The sequence below is a fragment of the Cnephaeus nilssonii genome (genome assembly GCF_951640355.1).
Source record: "Cnephaeus nilssonii genome assembly, chromosome: X".
NCBI classification, from domain to species: domain Eukaryota; kingdom Metazoa; phylum Chordata; class Mammalia; order Chiroptera; family Vespertilionidae; genus Cnephaeus; species Cnephaeus nilssonii.
This window is the reverse complement of record NC_137071.1, coordinates 48,741,516-48,766,194: the sequence shown is the minus strand read 5'-3', so window position 1 is coordinate 48,766,194 and position 24,679 is coordinate 48,741,516. Positions and strand designations below refer to the sequence as shown.

The window sequence follows — 24,679 nt, the reverse complement described above, 5'->3', positions numbered from 1 at the left end:
GACAGTGCGTAATTGGATGCTTTCAACTTTGGGCCGTATATGGGGGGAATTTTGAACCAATTAGAAGGAGACAGTGAGCATGAGTCAGGCCAATCACCGTGTACCCCAGCACTGGTTTCCCGCTTTGCCGGCAGATTACAGTAAGAAAAGAGATGATGAAAATTTCCAACAGGCCGGGCTCAGGTCGCTGGCCCTGCCCCTCATTAACTACTTTTTCTGAGTTTTAAAATTTCCTCAGCATTTTCCCCTTTGAATAAAAAGTAACTGGAAAAATTTGAAAAGAAATGTATTGAGAAACAGGAGTATAAAGGACAGAATATTAAAATATTTTCTTATTTCATAGACCTGAGCCAGAGAATTAAAAATGGACGATGTTGATTTTCGTTGCATGGACTTTAAAGGTATATAGCTTTACATGGTAGTAAAGAAATGTCAAACTGTTTGCTTTCTTATCTAAGATCTTCTGAATGTATTTTGTTTCCAAATTTTATCTCTTTGGAGTATCATGTTTTTTCATTAATGTACCAGAAAAACAATATAGATGTTTAAGACACTGGAACCCTTTTATAAGCTAGTGGAAGGAAACATAATTCAAAATTCATAGTTTTCTCAAGGTTTTTATGGCATGCAAAAGAAATTGGTTTAATATACTTAATGAGTTAAAAGTACATTAAAAAATTACTGCAAGATCCTGAAGTGCCTTTTGATAATCATCAGTGAAAAATAAGTTATATCCTGTGTAGTTGTAGGTTTAAGTACATTTTATTGTATCTTTATTCTTTTGAAAATTGGTAATCCATGTAGGTTATTTATGGAAATTCTTAGTAAACAAAAGCAATTTGATTGACCAGGATACCATATTCCTCAGCCATGCCAGATATGGAAGAATTTATTTATTTATTTTAATTAAAAATATTTTTTATTGGTTTCAGAGAGGAAGGGTGAGGTAGAGAGAGATAGAAATATTAATGATGAGAATCATTGATCGGCTGCCTCCTGCATGCCCCACACTGGGGACAGAGTCCACAACCTGGGCATGTGCCCTGACCAGGAATTGAACTCGAACTGTGACCTCCTGGTTCATAAGTCAACGCTCAACCACTGAGCCACACCAGCCGGGCAGATATGGGAGAACTTAGGATATTACCTCTTTTTTTTTCTGGGGACATGATTAGACTTGTGATACATTCACATTCATATTCATAAAAAAAGGAAATATGTTGTACCCAGGGTGGCTATAAATCTATGATTTAAAAAGCTTAGGTCAGCCCTGGCTGGTTTGGCTCTGGATAGAGCTTAGGCCTGTGGACTGGGGGGTCCCAGGTTCGATTCCAGTCAAGGGCACATGCCCAGGTTGCAGGCTCAGTCCCCAGTGGACGGCATGTAGGAGGCAGCCAATCAATGATTCTCTCTTATCGTTGATGTTTCTATCTCTCTCCCTCTCCCTTCGTCTCTGAAATCAATAAAAATATATTTAAAAAATAAATAAAAAGCTTAGGTCAGTGTTTTGTTAGTGCTTGTCATTTTATTTATTATTATTATTTATTATCATTATTTTGATGGATTGATTTTAGAGAGAGAGGAAGGGAGAGAGAATGCGAGAAAGAAACATCGATTTGCTGTTCCACCCATTCATGCATTCATTGGTTGTTTCTTGTATGTACCCTGACTGGGGATCGAACCCACAACCCTGGCATACCCAGATGATGCTCTAACCACCTGAGCGACCTGGCCATGGCAATACTTGTCATTTTAAGACAACAACAACAAAGCCCACTACCACCTGCCTTAAATTTTAATTTAGGATATAGTATTTTAAAGATATAAATATGGAATAGGGATTATGAGTTTTAAGTGTATGGTTTTGAGACTTTCTATTTACATAAATATTTGAAGCACAGAGACCAGTATAGAGAATAATATAATGAACACCAGTGTAAGTTTTATTGAATCTAACAGTTTTCCATATGTTTCAGATATTTCATGTTTCAAAGACCTCAAAGATTACATATACTAGTTTTTCATCTTTAAAAATTTTACATAACTTGTATCATTTTATGTGATTCCTCCCCCCGCCTCCCCCCTCGCAATTTGTTTTTGTTTGCTCAGCATTATGTTTTGGATATTTACTCATATAAATATTTTACCTCTAGTTGATTTATTTCCACTGCTGATTAGTAACATTACATTGAATATAAGTATACCACAATTCTTTTATTCAGTCTCTCTTATTGGATATATGAGTGTTTCAAATAGTTGCTATTGCAAATAAAAGCATAGCAATGAATATTGTGCTTCAGAGAGTTTAGTGGGAGGTTTCAAACATTTTTGCCCACCACGCATGGCAAGGAAATGCACTATATCAAAAATTTAATGAAACAGTTTTACCCTTATTACACATAGCAGTGCAGTACAGTATTTTTCTGTTCTATGCTTTTTATTAAAAAAATGCTGGTTATAACTCACTAAATTGATTTTATTTCTTGAGTGCTTATGGGTGAGGCTCTAGTGCAGTGCTGTCCAATTGAAACATAGTGGACACAATTTTACATATGGGTGTGTGTGTGTATAGTTGATTTCAGAGAGGAAGGGAGAGAAAGCGATGGAAACATCAATAATGAGAGAGAATCATTGATTGGCTGCTTTCTGCATACCCCCCGTCACCCTGGGTACAAGCCTGCAACCCAGCACCCCAGGCATGTGCTCTGACTGGGAATTGAACTTTGACCTCCTGGTTCATAGGTCAATGCTCAACCACTGAGCCACACTGGACAGCCCAATTTTATATTTTCTAGTGGCCACATTAAAAAAGGTTAATCAGATGAAATAAATTTTAGCAATATAAATTATTTAGCTCAGTATATCCAAAATATCCTTTCAACATGTAATCAGTATAAAAGTTATTAATGAGATAGTTTATACTTTTTGATACAGAGTTTGAAGTCCTGTATGTATTTTATACTTAAAGGATATCTCATTTTGGAATTGCCACATTTCAGGTGCTCAGTAGTAAATATGTGGCTACAGGCTACCCTATAGTGGTAGTGCTGTTGTAGGGTATACATTTAGATGGAACTGATAAATGTGAAACTGCCAGGTGAAAAGCTATCAGCATCTTTATAAATATTGCCCCAAATAGTTTTAACAATTTATACTCTTTTCCCTATACACTTGCTAATATTTGATATTGTCATACTTACAAAAATTTTGTAGATATGAAGGGTGTTGTTTTTAATTAACATTTTATTTTGGAATAATTTTAGATTTATAGAGAAGTTTCAAAGATAGTGCAGAGTTCACATATACCCCTCAGCCAGTTTAATTTTCCCTAATGTTATAATCTTACCTGGGTGGTTTTATTTTTTAAATGTTTTTAAAATTTATTTTAGAGAGAGAAACATCAGTTGGCTGCCTCCTGTACGCCCCCTACTGGGGATTGAGCCTGTAACCGAGGCATGTGCCCTGACTAGGAATTGAACCATCAACCTTTTGGTGAATGTGATGATGCCCAACCAGCTGAGCCACACCAGTCAGGGCCATGGGTGTTATTGTAATTTGCATTTCCCTGGTAACTATTGAAGTTGGTGTATTTTTATGTTTATTGGCCATTTGAGTTTTCTTTTTTTGTATATATAATCTTTTAGTCAAGTTTTGTAAAAATGGATCACAAAAGGCCCATGCGATGGCCCTTGCCTATTTTCTTCATTGTGAAAATTGACATAACATCCATCTTTTTTGTACCAACAATTCCAATCAATTTCATGGTAGAAATTTGTCTTTTTTTTTCAAGTATCACAATGTTTATTGATAGATACAAGTATATAAAATCAGGGTATGAACATGACTTGATAAATTAAGTAGACTTAATTTCAATACTATAATAAGAGGGACTAGAAATTTGTCTTAAGTCAGTGGTCGGCAAACTCATTAGTCAACAGAGCCAAATACCAACAGTACAATGATTTAAATTTCTTTTGAGAGCCAAATTTTTTAAACTTAAACTTCTTCTAACGCCACTTCTTCAAAATAGACTCGCCCAGGCCGTGGTATTTTGTGGAAGAGCCACACTCAAGGGGCCAAAGAGCTGCATGTGGCTTGCGAGCCGCAGTTTGCCGACCACGGATCTAAGTTATACCCATGGGGGCTAAGTGTAGTTCTTTTCCTGTATGTCAGCTCTTCAACTATTTAAAGTCTAGGCCCAGTGCACGAATTCGTGCACCAGTGGGGTTCCTTGGCCTGGCCTGTGGGATCGGGCCAAAACTGGCTCTCTGACATCCCTTGAGGGGTCCTGGATTGCGAGAGGTTCACAGGCCAGGCTGAGGGACCCCACCAGTGCACAATCAGGGCCGGGGAAGGACGTGGGAGGGCTCCAGGGCATGTCCGTCCCATCTCGCTCAGTCCCAATCGGCTGGACCCCAGCGGCAAGCTAACCTACTGGTCAGAGCGTTTGCCCCCTGGTGGTCAGTGCACATCATAGTGACTGGTCGGCCGGTCGGCTGTCTTCCCCGTGGTGGTCAGTGCATGTCATAGCAAGCAGTTGAGTGGCCTTAGCATATCATTAGCATATTACGCTTTGATTGGTTGAATGGACAACCGGATTACCAGACACTTAGCATATTAGGCTTTTATTATATAGGATATTTCCCAGATTTCCCTGGGAAATCTCTTCTTCAGATTAAGCATTCTCAGTTTGCTTTCTTATTCCTCATATTACATGGTTTCTATCATTTTGTGTGCTGTTCTCTGAACATGCTCTATTCTTTTCATGTTATTCCTTACAGTGTGGTACCCAGAACAGAACACAATTCTCCAGGCACAAATTAATCTTTCTTTTTAGGTCTAGGAGTGATCATCATTCTCTTTAGATAATGTTGTAGCTAAGATTGAGGTTTGGGGGCGGGGGGTGGTTTAAGGCAATCACGCCACACTAGTGACTAATTTTGACCATTTTGCTTGTAAAAGACCCTCTTTTTTTTTTTTTTTTTTTTTTTTTTTTTTTTTACTACAGGCTGTTATTAAGCTACATCTTGCCTGTAAGATATTGGAGCTGTTAGTTTCGAATACTTAAATGCAGGACTATAATTTTTTCTTACATTAATCCCATTGCTGAAACTAGAGATTTAATTTTTGTTCCTGGTTATATCATCTATCTTATTTGTTACCTCTCTCTCTCTCTCTCTCTTTCTTAGCTTCTTCATCCAAATCATTGATAAGATTGTTAAATAGGACAGGCCAAGGGCAGAATGTTATTCCATTAAAAACCTCACTTCAGATTGGTATTAATCCATTAAGCAGCATGTTTGGGTATGATTGCTCAACCTGCTTGATTTGCTCTTGTCTCCAAAGTCTGGCACCTGTCTTGTTCTATACTTGGCTTCATCCCTAGACTAGTGGCCCAGTGCATGAAATTCATGCATGGAGGGGGGGGTTTCCCTCAGCCCAGCCTGCACCCTCTCCAATCGGGGACCCCTTGGGGGATGTCTGACTGCCAGTTTAGGCCCAATCCCTCAGGCCTAAACCGGCAGTTGTGCATCCCTCTCGCAATCTGGGACCGCTGGCTCCTAACCGTTCACCTGCCTGCCTGATCACCCCTAACTGCCTCTGCCTGCCTGCCGGATTGCCCCTAACCCCACTGCCTGCCTGCCTGATCACCCCTAACCTCTCAGCCTGCCTGCCTGATCACCCCTAACTGCCCTCCCCTGCTGGCCTGATCTCGCCTCCAACTGCCTCTGCCTGCCTGATCACCCCTAACTGCCCTCCCCTGCCAGCCTGATCTTGCCCTCAGCGGCCCTCCCCTGCTGGCCTGATCTCACTCCCAACGGCCCTCCCCTGCCGACCTGATCTCACTCCCAACTGCCCTCCCCTGCCAGCCTGGTTGCTCTCAACTGCCCTCCTCTCCCGGCCTGGTTGCTCCCAATTGCCCTCCCCTGCTGTCCTGATCTCTCGCCCTACAGCCATCCCCTGCCAGCCTGATCACCCCTAACTGCCCTCCCCTGCTGGCCTGATCTCGCTCCCAACTGCCCTCCTCTGCTGGCCAATTTGGTTCTGATTGGTCGGTTTCTATGCCAGTCAGCATCAAAAGCTCTGCCTCCTAGGCAGCCATTGGCTCCTCACAGTTGACCCAGATTTGGTTCTGATTGGTCAGTTTCTATGCCAGTGAGCGTCAGAAGCTCCGCCTCCTAGGTAGCCATTGCCTCCTCACACTTCACCCAGATTTGGTTCTGATTGGTCGGTTTCTGTGCCAGTCAGCATCTCTGGGCCTATCAACAGGGCCTGATCAGAAAGGCGGGGCTTATCAGCAGCCCTGGTGGAGGCCTGGAGAGAAAGAGAGAGGCAAGTGCTGATCAACAGCTGCCACACAGGCTACGGATCAGACCCTGCTTCTGTCTTCAGGCCTCTCTCCAGGCCTGATTCGCAGCCCCCTCAGCAGTCAGTGCTGGGTCACCGTGCCTGCAGCTGCAAAAGTCAGTGCAGGACTGACTTCCGGTTGGTTGAGCCTCTGGTCATGATAGACCCAGGGTTTTTATATATTAGGATTTAGAATTTCTGCTTCCTCTCTTTGGAAGGCTCTTAGGGCTCTCTGTATATTCACTTCTGTTACCACCTCTCCTGTTCACCACCACCCCCCCCAAGTTTAATGGAGATATAATTGACATCTAACTGTGTAAGGTTAAGGTATACAGCAGTGGTTCTCAACCTTTTTAAGGCCGCGACCTTTTAATACAGTTCCTCATGTTGTGGTGACCCGCAACCATAAAATTATTTTCGTTGCTACTTCATAACTGTAATTTTGCTACTGTTAATGAATCATAATGTAAATATCTGTGTTTTCCGATGGTCTTAGGTGACCCTGCTAGTGGTTCTCAACCTGTGGGTCATGAACCGCTGCTGTAGAGCCTAAGACCATCGGAAAACACAGATATTTACATTATGATTCATCAACAGTAGCAAAATTACAGTTATGAAGTAGCAATGAAAATAATTTTATGGTTGGGGGTCACCACAACATGAGGAACTGTATTAAAGGGTCGCGGCCTTAAAAAGGTTGAGAACCACTGGTATACAGTATTGTGATTTTATATATGTTATATATTGTAAAATGATTACCATAAAAAGGTTAATTAACACATTCATTACTCACATAGTTACAGGATTTTTGGGGGGAGGAGGTGAGGAAAATGGGTGAAGCTGGGCAAAAGGGACAAATCTATTCACCTTTGAGACTGCCTTCTTGATGTTGAACACAGTTTGATACCACACTGTGCTATTCTCCTGACCTATAGCCTCTAGGGATTTTACCCCTGTAGTACTTTTTCTTTTCCATCCCTCTTTTATTTTTCTTTCTTAGAAACAACTTTTTAGGTATAATTAACAGATATAATAAAATACACATATTCTATATAATAAAAGCGTAATATGCAAATCGACCAAAAGGTGGAATGACTGGTCACTATGACATGCACTGACCACTAGGGAGCAGACACTCAATGCAGGAGCTGCCCACAGGCCCCAGGCCAGCCAAGGCAGGTGCGAGCAGGCGCCCCCCCAATCGCCCCACTGATTGCCCTGTAGAGGGAGGCAACCATTGGGGGGCGGGGCTGGTGAGCGGGCAGTGCCAGGACAGCCAAGGCAGGTGTGAGCGAGGGGCCTTGATCGCCTTGCCGGTTGCCTCACAGATTGGCCCTGATCGCTGGCCAGGCCTAGGGACCCTACCCATGCACGAATTTCATGCACCAGGCCTCTAGTTTTATTATATGTACAGGGTGATACCTTTTTTTTGGGAGGGGGGGGGCAAATGTTACCTATATAACCACCAATATGATAAAAGAAAATAGAACATCATGCCCCTTTGTGGTCAATCTACCCTTCACATTCGACCCCAGCATTCACTGTTCTGGTTTCTATCACTGCAGATGAGCTTATAAATGAAACAATACCCTATGTACTCTTTTTTTCTGTGGTGTCTTCTTTTTTTCTCTTTTAAAGAATAGTTTAATGATTTTTTTTTTTTTGAAAGAGAGAGAAAGGGAAATGGAGAGAGAGAGAAATATTGATGTTAGAGTGAAGCATCCATTGTCTGCATCCTGCATGCCCCCTATCAGGGATTAAGCCTGCAACCCAGCATGAGCCCTGATTAGGAATCAAACCCTTTGGTGCACGGGATAATGCTCAACCAACTGAGCCATTCCGGCTGGGCTGTGGTGTCTTTAACTAAGAATAATTATTTTGAGATTCATCCATATGACTGCATAAGAGTAGTTAATTCCTGTTTATTGCTTAGTAGCATTCCATGAATGAATATGTCACAATTTATCAGTTGATAGACATTTTTGGCTATCATGAATAAAGTTGCTATGAATATTCATATATATTTTTTAAACGACTTAGGTTTTCATTTCTCTTGGGGAGAAAGACCATTGGAAAACACAGATATTTACATTATGATTCATAACAGTAGCAAAATTACAGTTATGAAGTAGCAACGAAAATAATTTTATGGTTGGGGGTCACCACAACATGAGGAACTGTATTAAAGGGTCGCGGCATTAGAAAGGTTGAGAACCACTGGTCTAGAGTATTTCCTAGGACCGTGGTCGGCAAACTGCGACTTGCGAGCCACATGCGGCTCTTTGGCCCCTTGAGTGTGGCTCTTCCACAAAATACCACGGCCTGGGCGAGTCTATTTTGAAGAAGTGGCATTAGAAGAAGTTTAAGTTTAAAATATTTGGCTCTCAAAAGAAATTTCAATCGTTGTACTGTTGATATTTGGCTCTGTTAACTAATGAGTTTGCTGACCACTGTCCTAGGAGGACAGGTTTTGAAAGACCCAAATTCTTAATTTAAGAAACAATAGCAATTGGGCTTGTGGGTTTCCTAGAACTATCCCTCTTAATTCAGAAAAAAGTTTCTGGCCTTGGCCCAGGTAGATCAGTCGGTTAGTGCTGTGGTCGGCAAACTGCGGCTCGCGAGCCACATGTGACTCTTTGGCCCCTTGAGTGTGGCTCTTCTACAAAATACCACGGCCTGGGCGAGTCTATTTTGAAGAAGTGGCGTTAGAAGAAGTTTAAGTTTAAAGAATTTGGCTCTCAAAAGAAATTTCAATTGCTGTATTGTTGATATTTGGCTCTGTTGACTAATGAGTTTGCTGACCACTGGGTTAGAGCATCATCCTGATACTCCAACATTGTGGGTTTGATCCCCCGATCAGGGCACATACAAGAAGCAACCAATGAATGCATAAATAAGTGGAACAACAAATTGATGTTTCCTTCTCTCTCCCTCCCTCCCTCTCTCTCTAAAATCAATAAGCAACTACAACAACAAAAAGAAACAGAAAAAAAGTTCCTTATCTTGGCAAGCACCAGGAACCATACGTCATAGAAGGTGATTTAATATAGGAATAACAGTTGAGAGGGTTATTTCTTCTTAAAGAATGGCAACTGTTTATCAAGCTCTAGAACTCCCTTTTCTATGGTTAATTTGGAGATAATTCTCCTTTTTCTAGTTTTCTAAATCTTTGTATTTGCTGTTATATAAATACCCTTATGCTCTATTAAAATATCCAAGTTTATACTTTCTCTTTTTGTTAAATCTATGATGATTGTTGGGGAGGTAGATATTAGCTAATGGTTTCATCATTTTTTCAGAATTCAGTCAAAATATATACTATAGACCAACTCTGTCCAGTACAAATATAATGTGAGCTACAAATGTAATTTAAAAATAATTTCTAGTAGCCACATTTAAAAAATTAAAGAGAAACAGGTACAATTATTTTTTATAAAAACAGTAATGAAAATTTTTATACTATATTTTAGCCCCACATATTGAAAATACTATTTCAACATGTAATCAGTATACAGAATTACTGATATTTTAAGTTATGAACTATTTTGGTTATTAAAATTAATGAGATATTTTACATTCTTCATATTAAAATTCTGAAATCCGGTGTGTATTTTACATTTATAGCATATCTCAATTTGGAGCACCATATTTCAGGTGCTCAGTAATCCCATGTGGCTGCCATGTTAAACTGCAAATCTAGACTAAAAACTTTAGTAGGAAAATTCACTCAAGATAATAGGCTTTCATTGAATCTCAAAGGACTGTACTTATTTGGAAGCCTCTCTGAACAAATTTTTGCCATGCCTTTAAATGCCACAATGGGATCCTCCGATTAGGAATAGTAGAGTTATTAGGGAATGTCCCAAGAGAGGGCCACATAGTTCAGAATCATGAGCATAATTTCTGTATGGCCTGTGCAGAAATCTCATTGAGATACTTGGTGGGGTCACCTGGTATACACGTATTAGGTAGATATAGTACAGTTTATGAAATAAATAGGCAGAATAACTAACAGAAGTTAACCTTTATAGTATGTCATATAATATTTCAAGTTCTGGCTTCTACATACCTTTCTAATGGTGTTTCCTGTAACCTTCCATTACCCTTTTCTCCACCCATACATAACTACTTACAATTATTTGAACCCACTGTGTTTTTCCACACCTCTATGCTTCTCCCCCTGGTGTGTTGCTTGCCTAATCTCTAACTCACCCTTCAAGACCCACCTCAAATAGCACCTTAGTAAAACCTATCCTGTCATCCCTATATCCCAACTCTCAATTGGGCAGTTACTCAATTAGCGTAATATGCTAATGATATGCTAAGGCCATTCAACTGCTTGCTATGACGTGCACTGACCACCAGGAGGCAGACGCTCTGACTGGTAGGTTAGCTTGCTGCTGGGGTCCGGCCTATTGGGACTGAGCGAGGTGGCCTGGACATGCCCTGGAGCCCTCCCGTGGTCCCTCCCCAGCTGGCCAACCTCCTGCATCCCTATCCAGCCCCGATCATGCACTGGTGGGGTCCCTCGGCCTGACCTGCGCCCTCTCGCAATCCGGGACCCCTTGGGGGATGTCGGAGAGCTGGTTTCAGCCTGATCCCGCATGCCAGGCGATTGGACCCTACTGGTGCACGAATTCGTGCACTGGGCCTCTGGTGATTTTATATTTATACTAGAGACCCGGTGCAGGAAAATTCATGCACTGGGGGGGTCCCTCAACCTGACCTGCCCCCTCTCACAGTCCGGGAGCCCTCAGGGGATGTCTGACTGTGGGGAGCAGACCTAAGCCTCACTCTGGCCTCCCTCACTCCACTGCTGTTGCCGCTGCTGGTGGCCGCGGCTGCCTGCCTGCCCTCGGCCCTCGCAGCTGCCATGGCTTTGTCCAGAAGGACATTCAGAAGGATGTCCAGAGGTCCTTTGGCTGTCTGGTCTAATTAGCATATTATGCTTTTATTATAGACTAGAGGCCCAATGCACGAAATTCTTGCAAGAGGAGGCCTGGCTTCCCTCCAACTGCCGGCAGGCACTTGGGACCCGGGCTTCCCTTGCAGCCCCAGCTTCACCCGGAAGGTCGTCTGGCAGGACGTCCAGTCTAATTAGCATATTATGCTTTTATTATTATAGATACATTGTGAATGATCACCACAGTAAGTCATCACCATAGTAGTTAACACCCATTACCATACATAGTTACAAAAGTTTGTTTTCTTGTGATGAGAACTTTTAAGGTTTGCTCTCTTAGCAACTTTAACATATGCAGTAGTGTATAATTATTTTTAAAAAATATGTATTTATTTTAGAGGGAGAAGAAGGGAGAGGGAGAGAAAGATAGAAATATCAATGAGAGAGAAACATCAAAATCCATTGGCTGCCTCCTGCACGCCCCCCACTGGAGATTGAGCCTGCAACCCTGAGAATTGCACCAGTGACTTCTTTGTGTATGGGTTGATGCTCAACCACTGAGCCACACTGGCTGGGCTTCAGTAGAGTATTATTAACTAACGTTGCCATTTTGTACATTATATCCCCATGAGTTAGTTATTTTATACCTGGAAATTTGTATCTTTGACTCCATTCACCTGTTTTGTCTACCACCTAACCCTGACCCCTGGTTAAAATAAGTCTGTTCTCTGTATCTATGAGCTTGTTGTTTTGTTTGCTTGTTTTAAGATTTCACATATAAGTGAGATCATATGGTATTTGTCTTTCTCTGGCTCATTTCAGTTAGCATAATGCCCTCAAGGTCCATTATGTTGTCACAAGTGGCAAGATTTCATTATTTTTTTATGGCTGAATAATATTCTATTGCATATATTTATCACATTTCATTTTAAAATATTTTTAAAATTTATTTTAGAGGGAAAGGGAGAGGGAGATAGGACCATTGACATCAACATTGATCGGCTGCCTCCTGCACACCCCCTGCTGGAGATTAAGCTTGAAATCCCAGGATGTGCCCCGACCAGGATTCAATGGGACCTCTTGGCACATGGGTCGATGCTCAACCAAGGCCAGGCCACATTTCTTTCTTTCTTTTTTTTTTTTTTTTTGTTAATCCTCATCCGAGGATATTTTTCCATTGATTTTTAGAGAGAGTGGAAGGGAGAGACAGAGACAGAGAGAGAGAAACATCAATGTGAGAGAGACACATCGATTGGTTGCCTTCTGCACGTGCCCCAATGAGGGCCAGGATTGAGCCTGTAACCGAGGTACATGCCCTTGACTATAATCAAACCCAGGACTCAAGTCTGCAGGCCAATGCTCTATCCACTGAGTCAAGTCAGCTAGGGCCACCTTTCTTTTTTTAACCAAATTAAATTTATTGGGGTGACATTGGTTAGTACATTATATAAGTTTCAAGTATATAATTTTGTAATATATCATGTGTATATTGTAGGTTTACAGCTGTGAGTACATGAAACTCAGTTTATTCTGTATTATTATTTATTAATTATTGTATTATTTGCTATATGAACAACTATAAAACTACTTTTTGCCTCACCTTGTTTTTTTAATATGTTTTTACTGATTTTTTTTAGAGAGAGAAACATTGATGATAAACATCAATTGGCTGCCTCCTGCACACCCCCTACTGGGGATCCAGGCATATGACCTGACTGGAAATTGTACCAGCGACCTCTTGGTGCATGGGTTGGTGCGCAATCCACTGAATTACACCAGCTGGGCCCCACCTTGTAGTTTAAGCAAGGGCTGTAATATATATGCCTTTCAGCCTAATATTTACCTAATCTTAGAAGATTCAATATACTTAATATGTCTCATGAATTTACAGGAGTAAAGAAGCTAGAGATTATTCTCTTTGTATATATCTTATCACCCTTTGTGTACAAAATATTTTTTATGTTTTTCCTAATACCACTGCTCATGCATTGGGTACTAAAGATTCCATGAGCTATAAAAAAAGGTTTGACTATATTTGAACATAATTTGCTTTGTGAAGTCTTTATATGAATCCAGTTTTTGATGTTTAACTGAAAAAATTTCATTTAGCAGGTTTATTGTTAATTGTAGTAGGTTAAATAGCAGCTTAAAATATTTTTCAGAAGGTACTCTTACAGTATTTTTAAGAATATTAACAACATTTTGCTAGTTGATGCTCAGAAATATTTAAAAAATTACAGATATCTAGATATAAAGACCTCTGTTACATGACTTTGGAAAAAAACCCTCAATTTTGCTAATATAAAAGGCATCAATTATGATTCTATGTCAAGCTTGGGTTTATGGAATTCCATGTCCTAGTAAGATTTAGCTCGATGGAGTCTGGAACTCAGACTATGTAAAAAATGATGACATCATTTGTACAGATTCAGTAACTGGCTAATGTTGTCACTAATTAGGCATGTCATTTTTATTTATTTATCTTTATTGATGAAAGTATTACAGATATCCCCCTTTTATCCTGTTGATCCCCTCCTCCTCACTTCTGTCCCCTCTCTAGGCCTTCACCTCACTATTGTCTGTGTCCATGGGTTATGCATGTATGCAAATAAGTTCTTTGGTTGATATCTTCCATCCCTCCCCTTCCCTCTGAGAATCGTCAGGTTATTGCATGCTTCCATGCCTCTGGGTCTATTTTGTTTGTTAGAGCATGTCATTTTTTTTTCTCATAAAGTAAGGTAAAGACTTCAGAGACAGGATAAGTTAGCTATGTCTATCTAATGCTTGAAAATATTAATAAGTATTTCAGTTTTACAGGGCACATATCTAAGTCTTCCTTCAGAATGTCTACATTTTCTAGTTTTGAAAACATTAATTTCTATTTTGTAGTTTTAAGATGATGTATAATAACATTACTATTTGTGAAGCATTTTACTTTTGAGAATGAGAGTAATGATTGTTAGAAACAAATGATTCCCGGGGAATATAAATTTCATTTGAAAATTGTACTCCACTTTTAGCTTAAAAGGACTTTTTCTCTAGTTTGGTTTTACTCTAAAGGTTATTCAAAGTTTTTTCATGTTATATTCATTTGACAAACTATCTAGGGACTAATTTCAAAATGATTTGCTACTTTTACCCAATGGTGATAGTTCATAGCACTTTTGTCATCCATTATTATTTCAGAAATTATTCAAAACCTGATTGTAAAAGATAGTTCACCTGCCATACATGAGGCAATTGATAGACTGTTCATGGACATAGAAAATATCAACAGGGAATCTATGGCTGAAATACGGGATGCTCAGGTTGGTATAAAAATAATTTTGATAAATTAAAAAAATCTTTACTGTTAAAAGTATTACAGATGTCCCCTTTTATACCCCCATTGCCCTCCTCCACCCAGTTCCCAACCCGTCCCAGGCCTTCACTGCCCTACCGTTTGTGTAGATCTTTGGTTAATCTCTTCCCATCCCCCCTCCCCTCTTCCCTCTGAGATTCATCAGTATATTCCATGCTTCCATGCTTCTGATTCTATTTTATTCGCCAGTTTATTTTGTTCAGTAGATTTCTTGTTCATTTATTTTTATTTTTAGATTCAATTGTTGATAGAAATGTATTTGTTGCCATTTTATTGTTCATATTTTTATCTCTTCTTAAAAAATACCTTCAACATTTCATGTAATACTGGTTTGGTGGTGATGAACTCCTTTAGCTTTTTCTTATTTGTGATGCTCTTTATCTGACCTCCAATTCTAAATAAAAGCTTTGCTGGGTAGAGTATTCTTGGTTGTAGGTCCTTGCTATTCATCACTGAATATTTATTGCCATTCCCTTCTGGCCTGCAAAGTTTCTGTTGAGAAATTAGCTGACAGTCATATGGGTGCTCCCGTGTAGGTAACTAACTGCTTTTCTCTTGCTGCTTTTAAGATTCTCTCTTTGTCTTTAGCCCTTGACATTTTAATTATGACATGTCGTGGTGTGGGCCTCTTTGGGTTCTTATTGTTTGGGACTCTCCATGCATCCTGGACTTTAAATCAATTTCTTTCACCAGGTAGAGGAAGTTTTCTGTCATTATTTCTTCAAATAGGATTTCAATTTCTTGCTCTCTCTCATCTCCTTCTGGCACCCCCATAATGCACTTGAAGTTGTGTCAGAGGCTCCTTACACTGTCTTCAGATTTTTTTATTCTTTTTTCTTTTTGCTCTTCTAATTGCGTTTTTTTGTTTGTTTTTTGCTTCCTCATATTCCAAATTATTGATTTGATTCTCGGACTCCTCTACTCTACTGTTGAATCCTTGTAAATTAGTCTTTATTTCAGTTACTGTATGCTTAATTTCTGACTGGTCCCTTTTCATGTTTTTGACTTTCTCACTAAGATCCTTGAAAGTCTCATGAAGATCCTTGAGTAACCTTATAACCATGGGTTTGAGTTCTGTATCTGAAAGTTTGTTTGCTTCCATTTCTTTCATTTGTGACATGTTTCTTTTTCTCCCAATTTTGGCTGCTTCCTTGTGTTTGTTTCTCTGTATTAGGTATAGCTGCTATGTTTCCTGGAATTGGTAGAGTGGCCTTTTGTAGTAGGTGTCCCATAGGGCCCAGTGGCTTAGCCTCCCCAGTCACCTGAGCTGGGCACTCTATTTATATCCCTGTGTGGGCTGTGTACACAGTCTTATAGTTGAGCCTTGATTGCTGTTGGCATCACAGGGAGGAATTGACCTCCAGGCAAGTTGGCTGTGAGGACCAGCTGTAGCTAAAGTGGGAGAACTGCTGTGTAGGAAACACCCATGTGGAACAGGATGTGCTTCAGTGGGGCTTTGGTCCTCACTGAGTCTGCCTCTTGAGTGTGTCACTTGTGGATGTTTAGAGTTGTAATTTGCTATGGTCTGAAGCTGTCCACCAGGTGCACTGGCTCTAGGGCCTCCAGAGTGGTGTAAAGTCAGCCACTGCCTGGGGCCACCCTGCAGGAGCTATTTGTATTGGGCTTGGAGGTGCCCAGGCAAGGCCCAGCTGTGAAGCAAGACAGGCTGGTGCTAGAGCTGGGTATTGGGCCTTTTATTGATAGGTCTGGGGCATGCTGCCCTAGCTGAAGCTTGTTTGAGAGATTTTAGCTAACTCTGAAGCTTGAGCAAGGACAGGCTATTCATATGCAAAAGCTACTGCAAACAGGTTGGGTGGGGCTGCAAATTGGATGGGCAGGGTCTCAGGGAATCACCAGGGAGTAGCAAACAGATATGGTTGCCAGTCAGACCTGCAACCAGGAAGGTCTCAGCACAGGAACTATGACCTCTGCAAGCACCTCCATCTTAAAGAGAGCTTCCCCCAAGTTCCTGCCCTGATGCCAGACAATCCAGTTCCTCCTCGTATGTGTCTGGGTGCCCCAGAGCCTTGCCCTGGTGCTGGAGATCAGAAGAAGTGGGGCCTTGTAAGTTCAGTTTGTGTGCTGCCCCTTTGAAAGGAACACCTGGGTCTCCAGCAGCCTCCGTGTCACTAAGCCCCAATCCCCACTGGTTTTTACAGCTCGTAGTTATGGGGAATTCTCTTCCCAGCTCTGGAAACCTTGGCTGGGAGTCTGGTGTGGGCCTGAGTCCCCTTGCTCCTCACAGTGGCCTCTGCAGAGATAGTCTCTCTCCTGGTTAAAAAAAAATGGCACACATTGGTGCAGTTCCTGCCTGGTCCACGCCTCCACCCTTCCTACCAGTCTCAATGTGCTGTCTTTTTTACTTCTCTAGTTGTAGGACTTCCATTCAGCCAGCTTTCAGGCAGTTCTAAGTGATGGTTGTTCTGTATTTTAGTTGTAATTTTGATGTGGTTGTGGGAGACAGTGAGTACAGGCATTTACCTATGCTGCCATATTGCTTCCTGTTTGATAAGTTTTTATGGTGATTTAATTTAATGCATAAGTAAAAATGATTAATCATTGCTAAATACATAGAAATCTGGTGGGAAGAAAATGCAGCTGAATAGGCAGACATGTCATGCACCTTGTCCCGGGGCCAGGCTGGAAAAGCAACTAAATTGGAGAACATCCACCCAGAATTAACAAATTAGACACAGCTGAGGAGACAACAAGAAAGGGCAGAGGATGCCTGGAGAATGGTAGGAACAGGGATCTGGGCGGGAGAGGGACATGACCACCGAGCCGACAGTGTGAGGAGGATACTGCATTGCACCAAAGCCATGTCCCTTGGTGACAGGCTTAACACCCAACTGTGAAAAGGAAAAGCCACAGTGCTGCTGGCAGCCATGGACTCTAGACCTAAGACCACAGCTGCAAAAGGCTGTGCCCTGAAAGGCGGCCTGAAAAGTGGCCCAAGCAGTGTGGTGCTGGGGCAGGGGGAGATAAATACAGAGTTTTGTGGTTGTTTTGCCTTTGTTTTGTCTTTGCTTTTATTTGCTAAACCCAAAACATAGGACTTTTCAATTGCAAACACTCACCTGAGGCTGCTGTGCAGGCAGAGACAGATTTGTGGAGCCTGAGGAGAGGCTGTGGAGGAAAGCAGGGCAAAGAGACATGACCAGGAATCCTGCATTGGCCATTTGTAACCTTCCAAACCCAAGTGGCCATTTCGTTCCTGAAGAGCTAGCCCCTCCCAGTAACCTCAAGTCAGGTACTACAGCCTACCACACCCTGCCTGAATTTTGAGCAATACTAAGGAAACAAAGACTCTGAATAACCCCAAAGAGCCCTCAGTGACTGGGTTGGAAGAGGGGCCAGTCCACCCCACTATTCTGGGAACCAGACTGATAAAAACTCCATGTTGTCAGCCAACCCCACTGGTCTCCATACAAGGATCTCTGACCAACCAAGGCCAGAGTAATATTTTGGACCACTCGCAGAGGAGTAGCTCTAGATTAGGGGAAAAACATCTATCTGATTCCTGGAAAGTGAAACAACACCATCCCCCCTCCACCTAAAGCCCTCTTAAAAACAGACACTTTAGTGATTAAGATTGACAGCTGGCAGACAGGTAAAGCGGCAGATTGGTCCTGCCTGCTTGCAGCCAAGGCCTGTGGAGACAGACATAAACACAGGAGTGGTGGATTGCTTGGAGCTTCAACACGGTGCGAAACACCAAAGACATTGTCTGACAGTGGTCCGCACCTAACTACTTAACAGGAATCCCAGAATTGGTAGACAGAACAGAAGAGTGGGGTTCTAAACCAGCCCCCATGGGGCATTAAAACTTAGCTGAAGTGAATGACATATCACTTTTTTATTTTATTTTTGAATAAAATTTTTAAAGTATTATTTTTTATTCTATTTTTATTTTTCATTACTTTATTTTATCTTATTTTTTCACCTTTCTCTTCCACGCTTCTCCCTTTTTCATCCTGTTCTTCTGTCCCCACTTTAGTTTTTCACTTTCCTTTCTTTTTACCTCTTGTTAAAAATTGATCTTATCTGCTTTATTGATGTGTTACTATTATTGTAGTCTCTGTTGGCTTATTCATATATCTAATTTCCTCTTCCCTGCTTCTATACAATTTCCCCTTTTCTCTTTCTTCGCTGGTCAGTTCTTTTTCCTCTCCTCTCTTGCTCTTTTCTGCTTCTAATTTTTAAATTAGTTTCACTTCCTCAATTCAGTCCTATTTGCTTTTCCTCTATACTCCTTTTCAATAAATAAATAAATAATTAGTTTTTGGTTTTATTTTACTTTTTCACTTTTTTTATTCTTAACCACTCATTCTCTTTCTACCTCCTCTATACTAAACCACGGTCCTACCCATATTCATCCAATTCCTTAACCTTATTTTCTGTATTTGAACTCTGCCTCTACAGATTATGCCCCTGTTTATTCTGGGTATTTTTGTTTGCGCATTTTGATTTATTTCTTTGTTTTGTGGTGTTTTCTCCTCATATTATTTTCTTTCCTTTTTTCTTATCTTGCTATCATTTTTGCTCTTTTCTCTCTCCTAATTTTTTTTCTCTGGTGGTCACTTTTATTGGGGTTATAGGTATCTTGGGTATATTTGTGTTCTGTTTCTTTTGTGTCATGACTTATTGTGTTGTATTTTGTGCTATTCAGTCATCACTTCCATAATGGTGTGCATGACATGCTAGAGAGCGAGCCTCATAACCAGACACCCTGAGAGGAGACTACATCCATGAATGGGGCAGTGACATTCAAGACCCAACTACATCAAGAGAACCCAAATATCTCAAGTAGGGGGACTCCCTAGAATACCCAGCCCAGAAGACCTGAGAGACTGCACCACTGAGTTCCATAAACCACCTACTACATAAGAACAATTCAAAAAAATCTGGGTGGAATAGCAGTTTAATCTAATACATAGAAAAAAATCACAAGGAACAGTAAAAATGGGGAGAATAGAAACAACCCCCAAATGAAAGAAAATTAGGAATCACCAGAAAAGGAAATAAATGAGATGGAGGCAAGCAATTTGTCAGAGAAAGAATTCAGCGTAATGGTTATAAGGATGCTCAAATATCTGGATGAGAAATTCACCATGTGTAAGAATAAAGAGGAAATGAAGAATGACAGAACTGCAATAAAGAATACAATGGATGGTTTCAACAGTAGACTAGAAGCTGAAGACCGATTCAGTGATTTATAAGAGAGGGTAGAAAAACACCCAAGCAAAGCAGCAACTGGAAAAATAACCTTAAAAACAGAAGAGAGTCTAAGGGAGCTTTGGGACAATATGAAATGAAACAACATCTGTATAATAGGGGTGCCAGAAGGAGAGGAAGCTGAAGAAGGAATAGAAAACCTGTTTGAAGAAATAATGACAGCAACCTTCCCTGACTGGGCATAAAAATGTCATACAAGTACAAGAAGCACACAGAGTCCCAAGTTGAACCTCCAAAGACTAACACAAGGACACATCTTAATTAAACTGGCAAACATCAACGACGAAGTAAGAATCTTTTTTAAAAATATATTTCTTTATTGATTTCAGAGAGGAAGGTAGAGTGAGAGATAGAGATAGAAACATCAATGATGAGAGAGAATCATTGATGGGCTGCCTCCTGCATGCCCCCCACTGGTGATCAAGCCCGCAACCTGGGCATGTCCCCTTGGCCGGAATCGAACACAGGACCCTTCAGTCAGCAGGCTGATGCTCGTTCACTGAGCCAAACCAGCTAGAGCCAAAGTAAGAATCTCAAAGGCTGCCAGAAAGGTACAGAAAGTTACTTACAAGGGATTTCCTATTAGACTATCAAGTGATTTCTCAACAGAAACACATCAGGCCAGAAGGAATGGAATGAAGTATACAAAGTGATGCAAAGCAAGGGATCGAATCCAAGAATATTATACCCAGCAAGACTGTCATTCAAAACTGAAGGTGAAATAAGGAGCATGATAGACAAAGGCAAAGGGAGTTTATTACCATCAAGCCAGCTATACAAGAAATGCTAAAGAGATTGCTGTAAAAAGAACAAATAAAAAGGGAAGAAGGAACACAGGCATAAAGAATAAAAATGGCAAAAGCAAGTACCTATCAATAATAATCTTAAACATAAATGGATTAAATAGTCAAAATAAAAGACATAGGGTGGCTGAATGGATAAGAGAACATGATGTCTACAGAGACCCCCATTAAAACAAAGGACTCACAGAGACTGAAAGTGAAGAGATGGAAACACATTTTTCAGGCAAATTGAAACAAATAAAAAGCTATGGTATCATATTTATATTTGACAAAATAGACATCAAAGTGAAGGTCATAGCAAGAAATAAGGAAGGCCACTTCACAAAACTAAGGGGATCGGTTCAACAAGAGGATATAACTCTGGTAAACATATGCACCCAATAGAGGAGGACCCAAATATATAAAAAGACTTCTGGAAGATATAAATGGAGAAGTTGACAACAATACAATCATAGTAGGGGCTGTTAATACCCCATTGACATCGTTGGTTAAATCCTCTAGACAAAAAAACCAGCAAAGAAACAGCAATCCTAAATGATTCACTAGATCAGATGGGATTAATTGACATCTTCAGAACATTTCACCCCAAAGCTAAGGAATATACAGTCTTCTCAAGTGCACATGGGACATTTCCAAAGATAGACCACATATTAGGGCACAGGCTAAGTCTTTGTAAATTCAAAAAGTTTGAAATCATATCACTCATCTCAGATCACAATGACATAAAAGTAGAAATCAAATACAATGAAAACAATTTAAAAAATCAAACACAGGGAGGCTATTTACCATGCTATTAAACAATGAATGCATCACCATAGAGTCAAAGAAGAAATAAAAAACATTCTGGAAACAAATGAAAATGAAAAAACAATAGTCCAAAATCTATGGCACACAATGAAAGAAGTCCTGTGTGGGAAGTTCATAGCAATACAGGCCTACATTAAAAAACATCAAGAAAGCATTACCACCATTTGTCCACCATCCAGAACTGTTGCACATTGAAATTGGGTCTCAAAAGAACTGTTGGCCCAGAAAGAAACTCACTATAGACCGATTCATTTGCCTGTCACCATAACCATTATTGCTTATCTCATTTTCGGTTCTTATAAGTGTATTTCTAATAGCACATGATCTGACTCATCTAGGGGAAATAATGAACAGCATAGACTGATGAACAAGAACAGACCCAGAAACAAGGAGGCATGGATCAGACTGTTGGGCCTCAGAGGAAGGGTAGGGAAGGGTGGGGGTAAAGGGGAGAGATCAACCAAAGGACTTGTGTGCAAGCATATGAGCCTAACCAGTGGTTAAGGACAACAGGGGGATGGGGGCATGTGTGGGGAGGTGTGTGGGATGGGAATAGGGGGATGAGGACAAATATGTGATACCTTAATCAATAAAGAAATTTAAAAAACAAGAAAAACTGATATTAAGTTATCTAACCATACAACTTAAAGAACTAGAAAGAGCAAGAAAAATCCCAGATTAAGTAGAAGGAAAGATATAATAGAAATCAGGATAGAAATAAATGATATAGATACAAAAAACATATGAAAGATCAATATAACGAAGAATTTCTTCTTTGAAATGATAAACAAGATTGATGAACCTCTTGCCAGGCTCACCAAGAAGCAATGAGAGTGGACCCAAATAAACATAATCAGAAATGAAAGAGGTGAAGTAACAACCAACCCCACAGAAATACAAAGGATTGTAAAAAACTTCCACAAACAAGTCTATTCCGACAAACTAGACAACCTAGATGAAATGGACATATTCCAATAAAAATGTAATGTTCCAAAACTCAAGATGAATCAGAAAACTTGAATAAGCCTATAACTACCATTGAAACTGAAGTAGTAATCTAAAAACTTCCAGAAAACAAAAGCACTTGTCCAGATGGCTTCACAGGGAAGTTTTAACAAACGTTCAAAGAACTAACTCAGATCCTCCTCAGACTATTCCAAAAAATTCAAGAACACTGCCAAGCTCTTTCTCTGAAGCCAGCATTAACCTCATCCCCAAACCAGATAAAAGACACTATAAAGAATTACAGGCCATGTGGGATGGGAATGGGGGGACGAGGACAAATATGTGATACCTGAATCAATAAAGAAATTAAAAAAAAAAGAATTACAGGCCAATATCTCTGATGAACATAGTTGCTAAAGTCCTCAACAAAATATTAGAAAATTGCATCTAGCAATACATTAAATAAATCATATACCTTGACCAAGTGGGATTTATTCCAGCGATGCAAGGCTAGTACAATATTCATGATAAATCAATAAATAAGATACATCATGTGAACAAATTAAAACAAAATGATCATATCAATTGATACAGAAAAAGCATTTGACAAAATCGACCCCATTTTTGATAAAAACACTCATCAAAGTGGGAATAAAGTGATCATACCTTAACATAATAAAAGCATTATATGATGAATGTATAACAACATCATACTCAATGGGCAAATACTAAAACCATTTCCCCTAAGAACAGGAACAAACATGGATGCCCACTTTCACCACTCCTGTTTTACATAGTACTGGAAGTTCTAGCCATAGTAATCAGACAAGAAGAAATAAAAGGTATTAAACTACTAGATTTCATGAATGAATTCTGCAACATAGCAGGAAACAAAATTAACACACAAATCTGGTATTTTTATACACCAATAATGAACTCACAGAAAGAGAGATTGAAAAAACATTGCCGTTTACCATTGCAACAAAAAATTAAGATACCTAAGAATAAACTTATCTATGGAGGTAAAAGACCTGTACTTGTAAAACTATAGGACATTGAAGAAAGAGATAGAGGAAGTTATCAAGAAGTGGAAGAATATACCATGTTTATGGATTGGTCGAATCAACATCCTTAAAATTTCCATACTACCCAAAGGAATCTATAGATTCAATGCAATCCCCATTAAAATACCAATGGCATATTTCACAGAACTAGAACAACTTCAAAATTTATATGGAATAAAAAAAAGACCCCGATAGCCACAGCAATCCTGTGAAAGAAGAACAAAGTTGGAGGGATCACAGTGCCAGATATCAAGCTATATTACAAAGCCACCATTCTGAAAACTGCCTGGTACTAGCTCAGGAATAGGCATATAGATCAATGGAACAGAATATAGACCCCAGAAAATGACCCAAGCCATTATGCTCAATTAATATTTGACAGAGGAGGAAAGAGCATACAACAGAGTCGAGACAGTCTCTTCAATAAATGCTTTTGGGAAAATTAGACAGATTCATAAAAAAAAATGAAACTAGACCACCAACTTAAACCATACCAAAAAACAAACTAAAAATGGAAAAAGACTTAAACGTAAGATGGGAAACCATACAAATATTAGAAGAATCCATAGGCAGCAATAGTCATATGTTGTAGCAATATCTTTACTGATAAATATCCTAGGACAATGGAAACTAAGGAGAAAGAAAACAAATGGAACTACATCAAAATAAAAAGCTTCTGCACAGCAAAAGAAACGATCAACAAAACAAGTGAGCCCACTACATGGGAGAACATATTTGCCATTGTTATAGATGATAAGCGTTTAATCTCCAAAATTTATAGGCAACTCATTTAACTTAACAAAGGGAAGATAAACAACCTAGTAAAAAAATGGTCAAAGGACCTAAATAGATACTTTTCGAAAGTACATATACAGGAGTCAAAGAAACATATAAAAAATGATCAAAGTCATTAATTATCCAATAGATGCAAATCAAAATGACAATGAGGTACCAGCTCACACCTGTCAAAATGACTGTCATCAACAAATCAACAAATGATAAGTGCTGGTGAGGATGTGGAGAAAAAGGAACCCTCGTATACTGCTGGTGGGAATGCAGACTATGCAACCATTATGGGAAACAGTATGGAGGTTCCTCAGAAAATTAAAATTGGAACTCCCATTTGACCCAGTGATCCCACTTGTAGGAATATATACCAAGAAGTTAGAAACACCAATAATAAAGAAAATATGCACCCCTATATTCATAACAG

At 39.9% G+C, this 24,679-nt stretch overlaps 1 protein-coding gene across 1 annotated transcript in view; it reads left to right on the top strand.

The window, feature by feature from the left end:
• Positions 1 to 364: 364 nt before the first annotated feature.
• Positions 365 to 24,679, top strand: part of TEX11 (testis expressed 11) — a gene marked incomplete at both ends in the record, with an annotated part of 446,038 nt that continues 421,723 nt past the window's right edge. Inside the window, 2 exons of the mRNA XM_079764448.1 lie at positions 365 to 401; positions 14,438 to 14,559. Coding sequence (XP_079620574.1) covers positions 365 to 401; positions 14,438 to 14,559 — 159 coding nt within the window. The remainder of the gene's footprint in view (positions 402 to 14,437; positions 14,560 to 24,679) is intronic.